The sequence below is a fragment of the Barbus barbus genome, assembly GCF_936440315.1.
Source record: "Barbus barbus genome assembly, chromosome: 2".
In the NCBI taxonomy this organism is placed as follows: Eukaryota; Metazoa; Chordata; class Actinopteri; order Cypriniformes; family Cyprinidae; genus Barbus; species Barbus barbus.
The window spans coordinates 46,136,806-46,154,687 of NC_136730.1; the positions used below are offsets into that span (position 1 = coordinate 46,136,806).

General features: G+C 39.8%; 4 protein-coding genes across 4 annotated transcripts; all 4 read left to right on the forward strand.

Annotated features, from left to right (window-relative positions):
- Positions 1-9,998: 9,998 nt before the first annotated feature.
- On the forward strand, positions 9,999-10,385 carry LOC306885669 (histone H2A; the record flags this gene model as incomplete). Its single annotated transcript, XM_079442349.1, has 1 exon — positions 9,999-10,385. The coding sequence occupies one exon, from the start codon at positions 9,999-10,001 to the stop codon at positions 10,383-10,385; it is 387 nt and encodes a 128-aa protein (XP_079298475.1).
- A 2,911-nt stretch (positions 10,386-13,296) lies between these two features.
- Positions 13,297-13,707, forward strand: LOC306885645 (histone H3.2; the record flags this gene model as incomplete). Its single annotated transcript, XM_079442311.1, has 1 exon — positions 13,297-13,707. One exon carries the CDS (start codon positions 13,297-13,299, stop codon positions 13,705-13,707), a length of 411 nt encoding a protein of 136 aa, XP_079298437.1.
- A 675-nt stretch (positions 13,708-14,382) lies between these two features.
- LOC306885745 (histone H4) lies at positions 14,383-14,694 on the forward strand (the record flags this gene model as incomplete). Its single annotated transcript, XM_079442489.1, has 1 exon — positions 14,383-14,694. One exon carries the CDS (start codon positions 14,383-14,385, stop codon positions 14,692-14,694), a length of 312 nt encoding a protein of 103 aa, XP_079298615.1.
- A 683-nt stretch (positions 14,695-15,377) lies between these two features.
- On the forward strand, positions 15,378-16,258 carry LOC306885692 (histone H2B 1/2). The gene has a single exon (XM_079442399.1). The coding sequence runs from the start codon at positions 15,395-15,397 to the stop codon at positions 15,767-15,769; it is 375 nt and encodes a 124-aa protein (XP_079298525.1). The 5' UTR covers positions 15,378-15,394; the 3' UTR covers positions 15,770-16,258.
- Positions 16,259-17,882: the final 1,624 nt, after the last annotated feature.

The window sequence follows — 17,882 nt, forward strand, 5'->3', positions numbered from 1 at the left end:
GCCAAATATTCATATATATATATATATATATATATATATATATATATATATACAGTCATGGGCAAAAATATCGGCTCCCTTGGTATGTATGATCAAAAGCGAATTTGGGCTTTGTTTTCCCTCCTATTTATATTTCTGTGAAACAGGAAGCCATGGCTGGATAATTTCATGTTCATAATCACCCTGGAGTGCTCAAAACTGTGAATATGAATGGGAATATACTTCTGAGATATTTTATAAGAATTTCTAGGGGTGTCAATAATTGTGTCCAACGTTTATTTGAGAAAAACATTTATTTCATAATGATATTTCTCCCCATTTTAAATTCTTATTATCCAATGAAAGGTTAGATTTTTGTGAATTTTTTAAGTGAAAAGATCAAAAGGTTTAACAATGCAGATTCATTTTCACAGCCTTCTTTGATCATATTTATCAAGGGTGCCGATATTTTTGGCAATGACTGTGTATCAGTGGCGGCTGCTGGTCTTTCAAAAAGGGGAAGCTCATTTTCGGCCTACATCATAAAAATTGTCCATTTATTTATACGTAAATTCGCCCCTACATTCCTTTTCAAGAAAATGCTCTGTGACCCTGTCGTACCAACTAGGCGTCTTTTCCAGTGACTTGACCAGAGTCCTCTCAATGGCCAGCAGAGCCAGGCTGCTTCATTCCCAGCGATATCGTCGACCTGATTGCACAGATACTATTTAAACTGAACTGAGCTGGACGATGCCATCACTGAATTAAATAATGAAATGCCTTTAACTGAAATTTGAGCGTTTAATCTTGTCATTTTACATTATTGACACTATTTTCCTACTTTGATATTGGAAAGTTGCTTTGACACAATCTGTATTGTTAAAAGCGCTATATAAATAAAGGTGACTTGACTTGACATTTAAAGTTTGGAAAATCGTACTTATAATTCCCACCTTCCATCCTTCTGGCATGGCAGATGATGACCATTACAGACTGTTACACTTTGAAGTGAGGCACAGTCACAGTACTTGGTTCTGTCTTACCATTATTAGTTTTAATTTCAAAGCACTTTTATTTATTTATTAATTTTCATCTGTGTCTCGTTTTGAATTATGTTGTACCCCTCTGTAGGTTGTAGTGTCCTCAGTGCAGTGTTAAATGAGATGGCCTTGTAAAACATACAGGACTCAAAACAATATTTTATATTTATCTGATATATTTTTGGAACATCTGATAAACTTTTTAATATATGACGTTTTACTTACTAGTCAGATGGTTTATAGTGCCTTGGAGGTGTTCTTCCACAAGAGGTCCCATCCAACTCTGCTGCACGGCCATCAACATGGAAGAATATAGGAACATAAACAATCTGCCACAGAGCCAACAATATGTAGTATACAATGTCAGGTTTATTAGAAATAAACTACAGCAGAGGTGAAATGCACAACATAGAAATAATAATGTACAGAACATAAAAAAAAAAAAAAAAAAAAAACTTTTATTTACATTTTTAGGTTTTATAGATACATTATGATATAGGTGAAATATATTGTGAAAAATGCATATGAAGTTATTTAATAAGCTTTCTCAGATCACCTGTGTTTCCTATATCTCTGTCAGCAGTAGAGTTTTTTTTAAATATATATTTTTAAGACGCTCCTGAAGTCATGGTACATTTTTTATCAGTATTTGAAAGATAAAAACTATGTTTGGAATAGTTTTAGCCCATTGTAGTTAATGTAAGTGGATTAACAATACAGTGCAATTTTTAGGTTAAATTAATCATCTTATTTCAATTCATCCATTAACAAATTGCCAGCAAAACATTTACAAAGCTATCAAAACCACTCATTTACACATAATAAGTGATTAAAATCCCAAACTTTCATAAGAGTCAAGTCAAGTCACCTTTATTTATATAGCGCTTTTAACAATGTAAATTGTGTCAAAGCAACTGCACAAGATCAAAATAGGAAAATAGTGTGTCAATAATGTAAAATGAAAAGATAAACAAAATATTTTCAGTTAAAGGCATTTCATTATTTAATTCAGTGATGTCATCATCCAGCTCAGTTCAGTTTAAATAGTGTCTTTGCAATCAGGTCGACGATATCGCTGGAAATGAAGCGTCTCCAACTGAGCAAGCCAGAGGAACCAAAACTCCATCAGAGACAGAATGGAGAAAAAAACCTTGGGAGAAACCAGGCTCAGTCGGGGGACAGTTCTCCTCTGGCCAAACAAACCAGCAGTTCAGTTCCAGCTGCAGCAAAGTCAGATTGTAAGGGCTCAACTGGTTCCAGTGGTCTTTCCCGGTGGCTGTCTAAGTGGCGGGGTCCTCACTGGGGATCTGTCTCTGGAGCTCATCTCGGTGTCCTGGTCTCCGCTGACGTTCAGGGCTGTAGAGGTCGTCTCTGGGTGCTGATCACCATCTGATCTGAATACGGACCGGATCGGATGGCTACGGTGACTGGGGATATGTCCCCGGAGCTCATCCAAGTGTCCGGCCTCCGCCAACAATCAGGGCCACATACAGCGGCGTAACTTTGCTTTGAAAAGTGGTGGGGACACCACACAACTCGTTTTGCTATTTATTTAATAACCGAATTTACTTGGGGACTGAGTTCAGAGTTGGAAATGCACTTAATTTTCACTTTGATGAACACATGCATCACATTCACAAATATCTCTATAAACATCCGAATAAGCAAAATGTAAAATTTACAATGTGAATGATACGTTTTGCTTATCACAACACATCCAGGGTAGCTAATATCAATCAAAATACGCAAGATAGATATGGTGAACTTACCATTTCATGGTCAGCTCAGCTGCAGCGTATTCATTAATTGCACAATTGTGTGTGTGTGTGTGTGTGTGTGTGTGTGTGTATTACGATTCATTCTACTTTGAATTACTTGCATATTTTCTCTTAATACCAGCCGGACAACTTGCTAAAAGCAGGTGTGATGGATGCACGCGCTGAACATGGAAGAATCAACATTAGTCAAGAGTCAACACAAGCCCACAAAATGTTTCCTCATCCAATCAAATAATTTAACCAATCCTGAACTACGCAAAACCTTGTGTAAAACATGAAAGAGTTAATTTGTGTTTAAAATGGTAAAACTACCTTTATTAATTAAATAATTAAATAAATTAAATTGTTTTAACAAATCTTTTTTTTATGACGTTTTTATAAAAGCTCTATATTTTCCTCCCCCACCCCACATGTAAAGGCTAGTTAACGGTAAATGTTGCTACCTATAGCATAAATGTTAAACATCAACAAAATGTCCAAAAGAAAGTGTGGAAGTGATATAAGAAGCTTTTAGTGAAGCAGCCACGCACAGTAAGTTACTTTGCTTAACACGAAAACATATTATATTTAACTTCCATGAATATAGACATACTGTCGCTAATCATGTTTTTGGCGGCCACTGGAGCGCGCTGTGATTTAATACAAAACTGAATTAAAGGACTATGAACTAAAGTCATAACATAGAATTGTCCTGTTGCCTAAAAGTGCTTTAACTATTATTCAGCCTTCAATGATGGACAAATGCCAATATATTGCTTATGATTGCAAATGTAAACATTTAGATCCCAAAATGAATTATTTACTTCTTACATAACTTAATTTTTCCTATAACACTTAATTTGACTTGTAATAATAACCGTGACTTGTGCATTTTTAACAATGCCTCAAGTGAACTCCCCTCGGTTGAAGAAGAACCGTCGTCCACCTTCTAGTCATCACTTGATCACTTGATGACTGAGTGATGATTTGACTTGTGGACCAGAGATATTGTCCAATTAATCTTCTCAAAAATCTCAAATAAAATATTTCAACCTTGAAACAGTATCCAAACAATACGAACATCGTAAAAAGAAAGGTACAGGATCTGTAGACTAATTATAGGGAAAGGAAACTACATATCCCATGACGCATACCGCGTATCTCACCATAGTTTCACAACCAGACTTAATATTCATCTTTGAGGACGTTGAAAAGCTTCTGACCGGTGGAAAAATTTGTTAAATTAATGAATTAGATTATGAAGAGTGACGATTTGTAGATGGTGCTTTTCCTTTAATATATATCTTACGCAATCTATTTTTCAGTTACTTTTTAAAAGTGGTGGGGACAATATCGAGCCTGGTAAACAGTGGTGGGGACAATATCGAGCCTGGTAAACAGTGGTGGAGACAATATCGAGCCTGGTAAACAGTGGTGGAGACAATATCGAGCCTGGTAAACAGTGGTGGAGACAATATCAAGCCTGGTAAACAGTGGTGGGGACAATATCAAGCCTGGTAAACAGTGGTGGAGACAATATCGAGCCTGGTAAACAGTGGTGGGGACAATATCGAGCCTGGTAAACAGTGGTGGAGACAATATCGAGCCTGGTAAACAGTGGTGGGGACAATATCGAGCCTGGTAAACAGTGGTGGAGACAATATCGAGCCTGGTAAACAGTGGTGGAGACAATATCGAGCCTGGTAAACAGTGGTGGAGACAATATCGAGCCTGGTAAACAGTGGTGGAGACAATATCAAGCCTGGTAAACAGTGGTGGGGACAATATCAAGCCTGGTAAACAGTGGTGGAGACAATATCGAGCCTGGTAAACAGTGGTGGAGACAATATCGAGCCTGGTAAACAGTGGTGGAGACAATATCGAGCCTGGTAAACAGTGGTGGGGACAATATCGAGCCTGGTAAACAGTGGTGGAGACAATATCGAGCCTGGTAAACAGTGGTGGAGACAATATCGAGCCTGGTAAACAGTGGTGGAGACAATATCGAGCCTGGTAAACAGTGGTGGGGACAATATCGAGCCTGGTAAACAGTGGTGGAGACAATATCGAGCCTGGTAAACAGTGGTGGGGACAATATCGAGCCTGGTAAACAGTGGTGGGGACAATATCGAGCCTGGTAAACAGTGGTGGGGACAATATCGAGCCTGGTAAACAGTGGTGGAGACAATATCGAGCCTGGTAAACAGTGGTGGAGACAATATCAAGCCTGGTAAACAGTGGTGGGGACAATATCGAGCCTGGTAAACAGTGGTGGAGACAATATCGAGCCTGGTAAACAGTGGTGGAGACAATATCGAGCCTGGTAAACAGTGGTGGAGACAATATCAAGCCTGGTAAACAGTGGTGGAGACAATATCGAGCCTGGTAAACAGTGGTGGAGACAATATCAAGCCTGGTAAACAGTGGTGGAGACAATATCGAGCCTGGTAAACAGTGGTGGGGACAATATCGAGCCTGGTAAACAGTGGTGGAGACAATATCGAGCCTGGTAAACAGTGGTGGAGACAATATCAAGCCTGGTAAACAGTGGTGGAGACAATATCAAGCCTGGTAAACAGTGGTGGGGACAATATCGAGCCTGGTAAACAGTGGTGGGGACAATATCAAGCCTGGTAAACAGTGGTGGAGACAATATCAAGCCTGGTAAACAGTGGTGGGGACAATATCAAGCCTGGTAAACAGTGGTGGAGACAATATCGAGCCTGGTAAACAGTGGTGGGGACAATATCGAGCCTGGTAAACAGTGGTGGGGACAATATCGAGCCTGGTAAACAGTGGTGGGGACATGTCCCACCCCTCCCACCCGTAAATTACGCCTATGGCCACATATATCATCTCCCGGCGCCGAACCACCATCTGATCCTGATCCGGACTGAGAAACAGAATAGAAACAGACAAATATTAGCGTAGATGCCATTCTTATGATGTAACGAGTACATCATGTGTTATGGGGAGTGTTCCCGGTTCCGGTTGATCTAATTAATGCAGCCTAACAATCCTTTAACAGATTTGAATAATAGAAGTGTATTAGTGTGTTATGTGTAAACCAGGTTAAAGAAATGTGTCTTTAATCTAGATTTAAACTGACAGAGTGTGTCTGCCTCCCGAACAGTGTTAGGTAGATTGTTCCAGAGTTTGGGTGCTAAATAGGAAAAGGATCTGCCGCCGCAGTTGATTTTGATATTCTAGGTATTATCAAACGGCCAGAGTTTTGAGAACGCAGCAGACGTGGAGGACTATAATCTGATAAGAGCTCGCTCAAGTACTGAGGAGCCAAACCATTCAGGGCTTTATACGTAATTATCAAGATTTTAAAATCTATACGATGTTTGATGGGGAGGCAATGCAGTGTTGACAGAACCGGGCTAATATGAGATCAAATCTACAGCTATCTTACCTCTTATAGTTAGCCTCTATATTTAGCTCACGGTTGTGATGCTAACAGACTTTTCCCGATGGCACTGAACCATTTCTGTAAAGTAATATTCAACAGAAGTGTGCAGAGGTGGGTAGTAACGAGTTACATTTACTTCGTTACATTTACTTGAGTACATTTTTTGGGTAACTAATACTTTTAGAGTATATTTAAAAATGGGTACTTTTACTCTTACTCAAGTACATTTTTAGTGAAAAAATGGTACTTTTACTTAGTTTTTTTTTTTTAACAGTCAGCTTATTTTTGGATCATCGTCATAAAAGCCCTGTCACAAACAAGACACATCAGATGCCATTTCATGTCCATTTAGACGTGACACAAAACAGTGATATCTAAGCAGGAGAGTTGATCACTTACTTTATAATTAGTCAATAACGCCATAATTTTCTTCATTCAGACCGAGAGCCCGCACGAAAACAAGAGGCGGGATTTATCGCAAGAACCAATCACATCAATCATAACCGATCATATCCAATTATAGCGCGATGGGTGCATTGCCTCCTCTCATGTGACTTTCCCCCATTCATCTCAATGAGCCTCCAGAGAAGTCACCGCATGCTTTGGGGTCTCTGTAGAAAGTCAATGGACCGAAGGGAGGCAAGCCTCCGCTGTAACTTGACATGCGAGTGTCACTGCTGAACAGTGTTACTTTATAAAACGAGTGACTTTTAGATATTTAATATCATATTTATTCACATTTATTTTATTTTTGTAATAACAATTATTTTTTCATCCAAGTTTGAGGAGAGGAGACACTGCCATATATATATATATTTTGTATCTTAGTCAGTTTGAGGAGGGACAGGGTTTCTCGAGGGACTGTTGGGTTCTAAACGGGTTAATATTGGGTTTCCTGTCTTTATCTGACTTCATTTATGTCTCTCTGACAGTTATGTGTTAAACAGCCACTGGTTTATACTGCATTTCAGACAAAGTTATAGATGGGAGTCTCACAGAGGTGGGGTTTGATCGATCTGCCTTGAGTTTAGTCATCAAATGTCTGGTTTGTCCCACTCACCTTGCTAAGTATAGCACAAAATGTGTTCTTTCTTATATATTTATAGAGCAGCTGGGCTAAAATAACCCAGATTGGGTTGTTTTCACTGTTGGTTTGTTTCAGTGAACACATTTTGGATCCAAATATTATGTACTGGAGACTGAAATAACTTAGGCCTACATATGAACTTTCGCAAACAATGATGAAATATAGAGCAATAATTGCCTTGATAACATTGTCTGGTAGTCTAAGAACAACAGAAGAGACAAAAAGTAACAATAATATCACATTAGCGAATAAACAACTCTGCCATAAATATGGCTGAGTTACTGAAATATATTACTCTTTTCTCTCTTCACTGCAGCTCTCCTCCACTCCACTCGTTTTCCTCATCCCATCTTCTTCTGTGCTCTTCAACAGATGATGAGAGATGACTGAGCTATTGTGGGTGATTCAGGAGCGAATCTGAGAGCAGATCCATCACTGCCCCCTACAGACACACAACACAAGTTGTCCAGGAAGAAGGAAAACCACAGTAGTGATGGACTTTTTAAAATGCGTCTGCGTTGCATTGTCAGGCTTTGGACTGTCGACATGAATCTGGTCTTTGCTTGTGGATATTTAGTGTACTTTCTGCTATAAGTGCCTCAACGAAAACTCACCACTGACCAGCAAGCAATTCACATGTATGTCCTCCTTTCACTATAATATACCCCATAGCTGCTCAAAGTTGTCCATTCATTTTGTATTTTGAGACATTTGAAACACTGGATTGAATGACGTAAATGATCGGATGAACTGTACTCATCATAACAGCAGTTATAAGAGATGAATTAATATGTTGTATTTCTATAGCATGGCATTCACAGAAACCCATGCACGGGTAGACGTTTAACAAGCCTCATGCCACTTTCTGCGATTAATCTTGGATTTAGAAAAATGCTATGTTCATCAATGCAATGCTATGTTTATCGCCTACTATATTTTAAAAATCATGTATGCAACGACAAATATATCAAGCGCTGTAACAAGACATGGCATGTTTTGTTCAGTGAGTGGCGTGCATTTATAATCTTGGAAATAAACATTGATCCTTTTGCAGTCTTAATCCAGTTTTTTGTTTAAACTTGGCGGTCTGACCAAATAATTAATAGCTGTAAATCACTGTGCAGTTACTGCAAATGCAGAAGGTCATATGTGTAAATGTCCATAAACCACTCAAGTGCTGCCATCTAGAGACCAGATGCCAGTGAAACCTCAGCCGCAGTAAATACCAGACACTAACCTTTAGTAATAACAGTAATTACTGTAAGCGCTAGTTTTGCGCTGCCATTGATCACAGAGTAGCGGCTAAACCTTTGACTATAAACTAAAGAAAGCTAGAGTCCCACATTCACAGCCAGTGAGAAAGTTAGTTCCTTTAGTATGCAGATATATGAAACCATAAATACTTTTAGTGAATAGAAATGAACAGAGAGGGGTTTGGAAGATTTTATTTATTTTATTTTTTTTATTTAGTTGATATATTGTACACTTGAAGCTCAAACTTAAACTCTTTGTTTAATCTTTAGTCTTCTCCAGATGTTAACTGATGGACTGGAGTGGTGTGGATTATTGTGATGTTTTTATCAGTTGTTTGGACTCTCATTCTGACGGCACCCATTCACTGCAGAGCATCCATTGCTGAGACACTGATGCAGAGACACATTACTACAAACCTGATGAAGAAACAAACTCATCCTGATTTCGGATGAACTGAGGGTGAGCAGCACATTTTCAGCAAATTATGTGGTTTTGGATGCAGCGTATGGATTTTTAGAGACTTTGTTTAATATGTTAATAATATATGCATAGGCCTACAGTTGTTTACTTGTGAAAATAAACACATACACGCACACACACACACACACAAACACACACACTCACACACACACACACACACACATTCTCTCTCTCACACACACACACACACACACACACACTCACACACACACACACACACACTCACATGTTGGTTTTTGTGGTTTATGGGGACTCTCCATAGGCGTAATGGTTTTTATACTGAACAAACTGTGTGTGCTATTGCCCTACACCAACCCTACACCTAAACTTAGCCCTCACAGGAGACTTTGTGCATTTTTAGATTTTCAAAAAAACACCATTTAGTATGTTTTTTAAGCCTTTTGAATTACGGGGACATAGGCAGTGTCCTCATAAACCAGCTTCATATTGTAATACCTCTGTCATACCCATGTCGTTATACAAATTTGTGTCCTCATAAACCACATAAACACGCACACACACACACACACACACACACACACACACACACACACACACACACACACACACACACACACACACTCTCTCTCTCTCATCGTGTTAAAGTGTCCCCATGTTTCATTACCCATTAAATTATGGGTTATGAAAGGTTCCTATTTTGGTTTTGGGAGTCCCCAACAACAGGTTGACATGCATGCAAGGTCAAAAAACACTCTCATTGTCTTATAATATGCATTTATTTTTACCTTATTTGCTATGAAAACCAGCCTACGTGCTGCGTAAGCTCCACCCACTTGCAGGTCTCCAGGCTGTGGAGGCGTGGCTGTGGCGGTGAATGTTGGAGGGAAATTCAGTGATTGGTTTAAAATCTTACAAGGCTCTAAACCAATGGGCGACCTGCTCGCTCTTTTATAAACAGAACAGCGGGACTCATAACTTTATTATTTCTGTGTGTTATTCAAGCGTAGGAGTTTAATCGGTCGATAATGAGCGGCAGAGGAAAAACCGGCGGCAAAGCGAGAGCGAAGGCCAAGACTCGGTCGTCCAGGGCAGGGCTGCAGTTCCCCGTCGGTCGTGTTCACAGGCTTCTCCGCAAAGGTAACTACGGAGAGCGCGTCGGTGCCGGTGCTCCCGTCTATCTGGCGGCTGTGCTCGAGTATCTGACCGCTGAGATCCTGGAGCTGGCTGGAAACGCAGCGAGGGACAACAAGAAGACCCGTATCATCCCCCGTCACCTGCAGCTGGCGGTGCGCAACGACGAGGAGCTGAACAAACTGCTGGGCGGAGTGACCATCGCTCAGGGCGGCGTGCTGCCCAACATCCAGGCCGTGCTGCTGCCCAAGAAGACCGAGAAACCCGCCAAAGCCAAGTGAACCGAGTCCGGCCTGCTTCTCCAACACAAAGGCTCTTTTTAGAGCCACACACTATATCTGAGAGAGAGAGTTTTTCTTTTAGTTTACTTACTGTGTTCATAATGACAAACTTTAAAATAAGAAGGAAAGATCAGCCGAATAATTACTAATAATGTGGGACCTGTGAATATAATCAACAACTGGAGATTATTTTTATACAATAAATTGTTTCATAAAGAATAAATGTTAGCGGGAAATCTATGAAGGGTGTATTAATGTGTGGTTGATGTGGAGTAACGTTTGTATTCGGTGATAAATATTGAATGTATTGATGTTTTGCTGTAAGGTTAGAGATAAGTTGGTTGTCATTAATGTATGCGTCTGAGGTTTGGGCCTCGATTCTGAAAACAAAACACAACCAAACAAAATATGTAAGTTAGCCTAATTTACTTGTTTATGACTTATTTAATGTTATAAAAGGATATATTTATGATTGTCGAAAATGTTGTCAATTAGTCTTTAAAACGTTTAATTATTTGTGAAAATCAGTTGAAATAAGTGAATGAAGACCTGTTTTCATCCAAAGTTTCTGACATCAAATACATAATGGCATGTGACGTATATAATCTGTATTATAAGCGTAACATTAGTTATGAAGGTCAATCACTCTTTTTGATGGCGGCTGCTGCAACATATCAGTGTATTCCCGACAATACAGTTTTTATCCTTTACAGTTTTATGCTTTCATTATTGTTTGATGTTTGCAGTCCTGTTAGATGTTTGTGAAGCTGTTTCAGACGTAAAGCTGCATGATCTCTCTCTGATCAGAGGCTGTGAAAGCAGGTTGATGTATTCTGATGTGATTGTGATTGCAAAGGTTTAATAGACAGTCATCATTTAGGAATAAGATTGTGTTTGAGTCGAGATCACAATCTTTTAAAGATTTCCTGTGCACACATATGAGAACATAGCCTGTCATATTTGTACCAGACCTTAAAAGTGGCCCAGGCCCCGTTTCTGTGAAATGTGTTTGTATCAGGCAAAGATAGACCTTTTTAGACCATATTGTGCATGTTTTTATACTGCTGCCTTGTGGATTAAGTTTAAAAGAGAGAGTCTGTGTAAGCTTTAGGTTGCTTACAGAGACTGTATGAGGATCCTGCTGAAAACACTAAGATGGAGCAGTGCATGTGATCTGTTCTGTAAGACTAAAGAACAATGCTTTCAGACTTTAATGAGACATTTAATGTAAGTTTACTTGCTGGTTGGATGATTCACTGCATGCTACTATTCACCTTATTTTTCATGTAAACGCGGACGCCGCCATTTTCGAACTATAATGTGTCAGATTTCCGGTAAAGCACTTCCGCTAATATTAGTTGTATTGTGATTACGTAGTTTTGCGTCGACTGTGTAGATTTTACAGGCTAGTTAACTTTTAATATGGACTACAGAAAGACTGGCGTACTTTGCGCAGTTAGGGGGTGTCATAATAGCTGGTTCAAAGGTAAAAAATACCTGCAAGACATTTGTTTTGATCATAATCCACGCACAAGAGCTGAATGTGGATGTGGGGCACCCTATGATTTGCACGCACCTCCGAAGGGCGAAGAAGCTAATTTCAAGATTACTTATATTACTTTTTTCTCCCTGTATATGCACACACACAAACACAAATCATAATGTCAAGATGCAATTTATTTTGATTCCCCCCCAACATACACTGAAAATGATACAGTTTAGCAGTGCTAGGTAAATAAACACCAATTCGTCACTTTTTCAAAACTCATGGAACAAAAGGAAACACATATTTAAGTTATTTTATAACTTATTTTGGATGCTATTAATCCGACCTAATGCTGCACAGCACAGTAATCAGTTTACGGATAAGGACCAAAAAATGTCATTACTAATTTAAAACTATCAACAAGTGCTTTCACAGATGAAAGAGATACAACATGTCATCATTTACTGATCACTTACTGATATTTACTCACATTATTCCAATACTTTGAATACTTTCCTCAGCGGAACAAAAAAGGAGACATTATTCAGAATGTTAGCCACAGTCACCATTCACTTTCATTGCATATTTCATTGCATATTTTGTCCATGAAATGAATGGTGAATGAAGCTAACATACTGAATGCACATTTGCGCCACTTTGACTTGCATTCACGTCTGCTTTTAAAAACACGAAATCGCTGTCTATTTCATGTACCAGCACTCGACCGACTTTTCCGCTGTGCAGGTAACGTAGCTACTGATATGCCTCCGTGCTTTTATAATTCCGCATCGAAGACCCGTCTACTCCGAGCGACAACACAAAAAAATTTAAAATGTCCTCATAAGTTATGGCAGGCCACTTTTTCATTTCATCCTCCCACTGTGTTATACACCGCGGGTGTGGTAAATATTCACCATCACGGCGTTTAACAGTGTTCTCTGTGTGTTCTCCCCACATCGCTCCTTACCTACAAGGTAGCGAAACGGAAGTCTAACACATTATAAGGAAGTACGTCATCGTATTTACTTCCGCGTTGCAAAATAAGGTGAATAATGTGGTGCATCATCAGTCGCCAACGAGAAAGCATTGTTATAACTGCCTTTCTAATGTTATTGTACTGTTTGTATTGTATTTTGCTAAAGGACCTTGATTCTGGAAATAAAGTTGTATGAATGAATAATGCATAAAGTAATAAACAACAAAGCATTTCGAGCGGGAAACACAAACAGCCCCGTTTGAAAACAGAAGCTGCGCAGTCATTGGCTAGCAGTCATGAGCAGACGTCACACATCAGCCAATCACAAGCCTCTGCTCCTTCATGACATCATCAGTTCGTGGCCATTTCATGCTTTAAAAGCAGCGTGTAACAGAGAGCAGTATATATTTTGGACGTCCTTCTAACGGAGAAATAAGTTAATCTTCGCGATGGCAAGAACCAAGCAGACGGCTCGTAAATCCACCGGCGGCAAAGCCCCGAGGAAGCAGCTCGCTACTAAAGCCGCCCGGAAGAGCGCCCCAGCCACCGGTGGCGTCAAGAAGCCCCACCGTTACAGGCCCGGGACCGTGGCTCTCCGAGAGATCCGCCGTTATCAGAAGTCCACCGAGCTGCTGATCCGCAAACTGCCTTTCCAGCGCTTGGTGCGAGAAATCGCGCAGGATTTCAAGACGGACCTGCGCTTCCAGAGCTCCGCTGTCATGGCCCTGCAGGAGGCCAGCGAGGCTTATTTGGTCGGTCTGTTTGAGGACACCAACCTGTGCGCCATCCACGCCAAGAGAGTCACCATCATGCCCAAAGACATCCAGCTGGCGCGCCGCATCCGCGGAGAGCGCGCTTAAACCCGCCGCTGCAGCGACACCCCAAAGGCTCTTTTAAGAGCCACCAACACTGCACTGAACGAGACCGTTTCACTGTAATACTGAGTATAAACCATAGAGATTAACAACGTGCTCGAGTCTTTAATCAATTCTGTCTGTCTTCGTTCTTATTTCCCATTTTACTACAAAAGAGTACACAAGCAAACACATGAGGGAAAAAAATGTGGATGTGCCTTTCTTAATTAACTCTTATTAACACACTTCTGTAGATACAATTGAAATGATCCTGCTTGTAATATGCATGTGTATACAGCCAAGTGCAATTATTTATAGGATTACTATATTATAAATCGACATGTTTAAAGTGCATCTTAAATGTCTGATGCGATGTTTAATGTGAAAATGCACATTATTTTGTTGTCATGTGTATATTTAAGGGGAATTGAGAAAACCTACGGATCTTATATAAATCACTGTCAAATTAATTTGATAAAAACATGGATTATAAAACGAAACAAAGGGACAGACATCCTTAGATTGGCGATAAACCACATTGTTTCCTGATCTAACTGCTGGCGGGGAGGGAATGTGCCGCGGAGCTGGTTTCAGTTAGGTCCTGTAAGCATATGTAACAGGCCTCTCTGAAGCGCTTATAACACATTACTTTTTTTTGACAGTAACAGAAGCATCTCGATCATGTCTGGAAGAGGTAAAGGCGGTAAAGGGCTCGGGAAAGGAGGCGCTAAGCGGCACCGGAAAGTGTTGCGGGATAACATCCAGGGAATCACCAAACCCGCCATTCGTCGTCTCGCGCGCCGCGGCGGCGTCAAGCGCATCTCCGGTCTGATCTACGAGGAGACCCGCGGGGTGTTGAAGGTGTTCCTGGAGAATGTTATCCGCGACGCCGTCACCTACACCGAGCACGCCAAGAGAAAGACCGTCACCGCCATGGACGTGGTGTACGCGCTCAAACGACAGGGACGCACCTTGTACGGCTTCGGAGGATAAACGCCTTCAATCCGGAGAACAAACCCAACGGCTCTTTTCAGAGCCACACACACTCTCAGAGAAAGAGACCATGTTCATGTGTTATACTCCAGATACAGAGTTGCAGCATCGTGCTTGTGAATAAACACTGAAAGTGAAAACACTTGTGTTGTACAGAGAATATATCCCATTTCATAAGTTTCAGACCAAAACTGATTTTTTTGAGACTTCAATAAATTCCTCGGAACCATCTGTTAAAGTAATTTAATTCTGAATTTGATACTGATTCTCAAAGTTGGAGCATAAGCTTGTCTTTTTGTTTGATTCTGCGCTTTGATGAACTTTAAGTCATTTATAAAAGCAGAAGTAAAACTGGCGGGACAGCAGAGAAAAATAAAGTGTCTAATCATTATTGCTCTCTTTTCTCCAGATTCTCTCAATGGGTTCAACAAAAAGAGCGGGAATTAAAACAAAGGGAGTTTAGTCACGTGGGCAGATGTCGCTCAAACATGCAGCGGTGGGCGGAGCTATAATTTCACCACCTGTGATTGGCCCTCGTCCGGCTCGTGGTACTTGGAGTTGTCCAATCACAGTGGAGTTACTGGGTGTGGTCTGTGTAAACACGCAATCAGAAGGCTCTGCTCTCTGTGTAAATTAGCATAGGTTCGTGGATAAACGGCTCTGTCCGGCTCTTTCTAATCATTGACTCGTCAGCATCATCATGCCTGAACCAGCGAAGTCCGCGCCTAAGAAGGGCTCCAAGAAAGCCGTCACAAAGACCGCGGGGAAGGGAGGAAAGAAGCGCAGAAAGACCAGGAAGGAGAGCTACGCTATCTACATCTACAAGGTGATGAAGCAGGTTCATCCTGACACCGGGATCTCTTCCAAGGCGATGGGGATCATGAACTCTTTCGTCAACGACATCTTCGAGCGCATCGCCGGTGAAGCGTCTCGTCTCGCTCACTACAACAAGCGCTCCACCATCACTTCCAGAGAGATCCAGACCGCCGTGCGTCTGCTGCTGCCCGGGGAGCTGGCCAAACACGCCGTGTCTGAGGGCACCAAGGCCGTCACCAAGTACACCAGCTCCAAGTAGAGCAGCCCGAGACTCTCACACCACAAAGGCTCTTTTAAGAGCCACCCATCTACTCCATGAAGGAGCTATGCTTTTCAGCTCAAGTTTTATTCATAGACCTGGTATTCATGTTTGAGCTTCTCTGCTTACAATGATATAATTTGCAATCAAATTAGCTTTGTATATGGCTTAGTTTAATGTATTGTAATGTAGCTTTGATCATTTTAACCGAGCAAGCAAATTTGAAGTTTTCTTATTGTTAGACTTTATTCAATATAGTGTTATCGCGGTCTGTTTCTGCAATCTGAACACTTGATTTGTACCATCCTTTGGAACTGACTGTTTCATCTTTTAAGATGACAATAAACAGCTCTCAATATTACCAAATTCCCTTTAATTCTATAGTCCTTGATATGACAGGTTATTACTGAACCACAAGCTACATGGATCAACTAAACAGAAAAACTAGTTCATATGTACCAAATACTCGTCTATAAAAATAAATCCTTAAGACTGAATGTGTGGTATGCTGCTTATGATTTTGATACTTTTTTTGTCTTTTATGCATGTATTCTGTATCCAGATTGAGTGTTTGTTGTATTTCTACACTCTTATATTCTTGAAGTCTTCCAGGCATGGGTTGTGGGTTTCTGTAGTTGCTTTGTTTCACATCTTGTTTCGTTTAAAAGAAAACTTAATGAAGTAGATGTTAACATTTACATTTATCAGACGCTTTTATCCAAAGCAACTTACATTGCATTCAAGTTAAAATTTTTGCTTTTTATCAGCTCTTGCTTTCCCTGGGAATCGAACCCATGATCTTGGCGTTGCCCAAACAATGAAATCAACTGAGGTAAAAGATGACATTAAATCTCAAGATCTCAGAGGACGATTAGACAACTGGACATACACCTTTACCAGGTTCATATTACTAACCAGATGTACTTTTATTTCTGTCAGACTTCTAGTGAAGCTGTTATTGAGGATCAACAGACGTTTAGATGTTTTATTGTTTCGTTTGAAATCACTGTCAAGGTGATCAGTGTTTTTTTTGTTGGGCTCTTGACACATTCATCTTACATGTTTCTCCGGTTGCTAAGACGTCTTTGTAAAACACATTTAATATGGTCAGAAAAACAGAGAAAATAGTGATCACAGTTTGATGATAATGTAACCATGCATGTAGCCATATAGCATGAACTGCCCAGATGGTGTTTCACCTGGTGAACTAAGTTAGGTGTGTTCTCTTAGAGATTTTCAAGACCTAGTTTGAATAACGTAAATTAGGGCGACTAGAAGTCCCGTTATTCAGCTCTATTTTTAGTGTCCCGACTTATTTAGAAAAAAAACATGTTTTGTCCATTATTTAAAAATTCCTTTACTGGGTGATCAGAGCAAGTAAGTTAGTAGAAGTGCTGTGTCAAGCTAGAACAGCCTAATCAAAGGTAACTACGCTTTTTATATAACAAAATTACCATCCAATCACAATTGGTTATCGATTAACATGCAGTTAGTGAAGGCTTAATTGTCAAATAAACAATGTTAAACCTACTGTATTAGAAAAATAAGTTTATTTCATATTTACTTTGTCTTTATAGTTTTCTGCTTTATTTTTATATAAGAAATAATGTGCGTGTGTGTGTATGTGTATATGTATGTTTACATATATAATACAATTAATTTACACATCATGAAATAAATGATAATAGGCTACATGACAATAAATACATATTTGCAACGTTATGTTTTTTTCCATCTCCAAGTAATAAAGTATATGAATACTGCAATGCTAATCATTATAAAATGTATTACTGTTTAAAAACTATAAAATATATTTTTGCCTTATTCTGTTATAAAAATTACAGGGAAAAAATATGTAAAATATAAATTATTGGTTATTATCTCACAGTGTTTTCTTATCCAATTAAAAGGAAAAGCTTCAAAAACAGTGGTTTAGTACATGCATCAGTTTGATGGGTAACTAAATGATACTTCTCTTATTTTTTTATGTTATAGACAATGATGTGGATGGAGAGACATTGGACTGACCGAGTCAATGATTTCATTCCTCTTTGAGGGATCATTTAAAAACAAGCAAAATTCCATCGATTTGTTCAGCAAATGAAGGAGACAG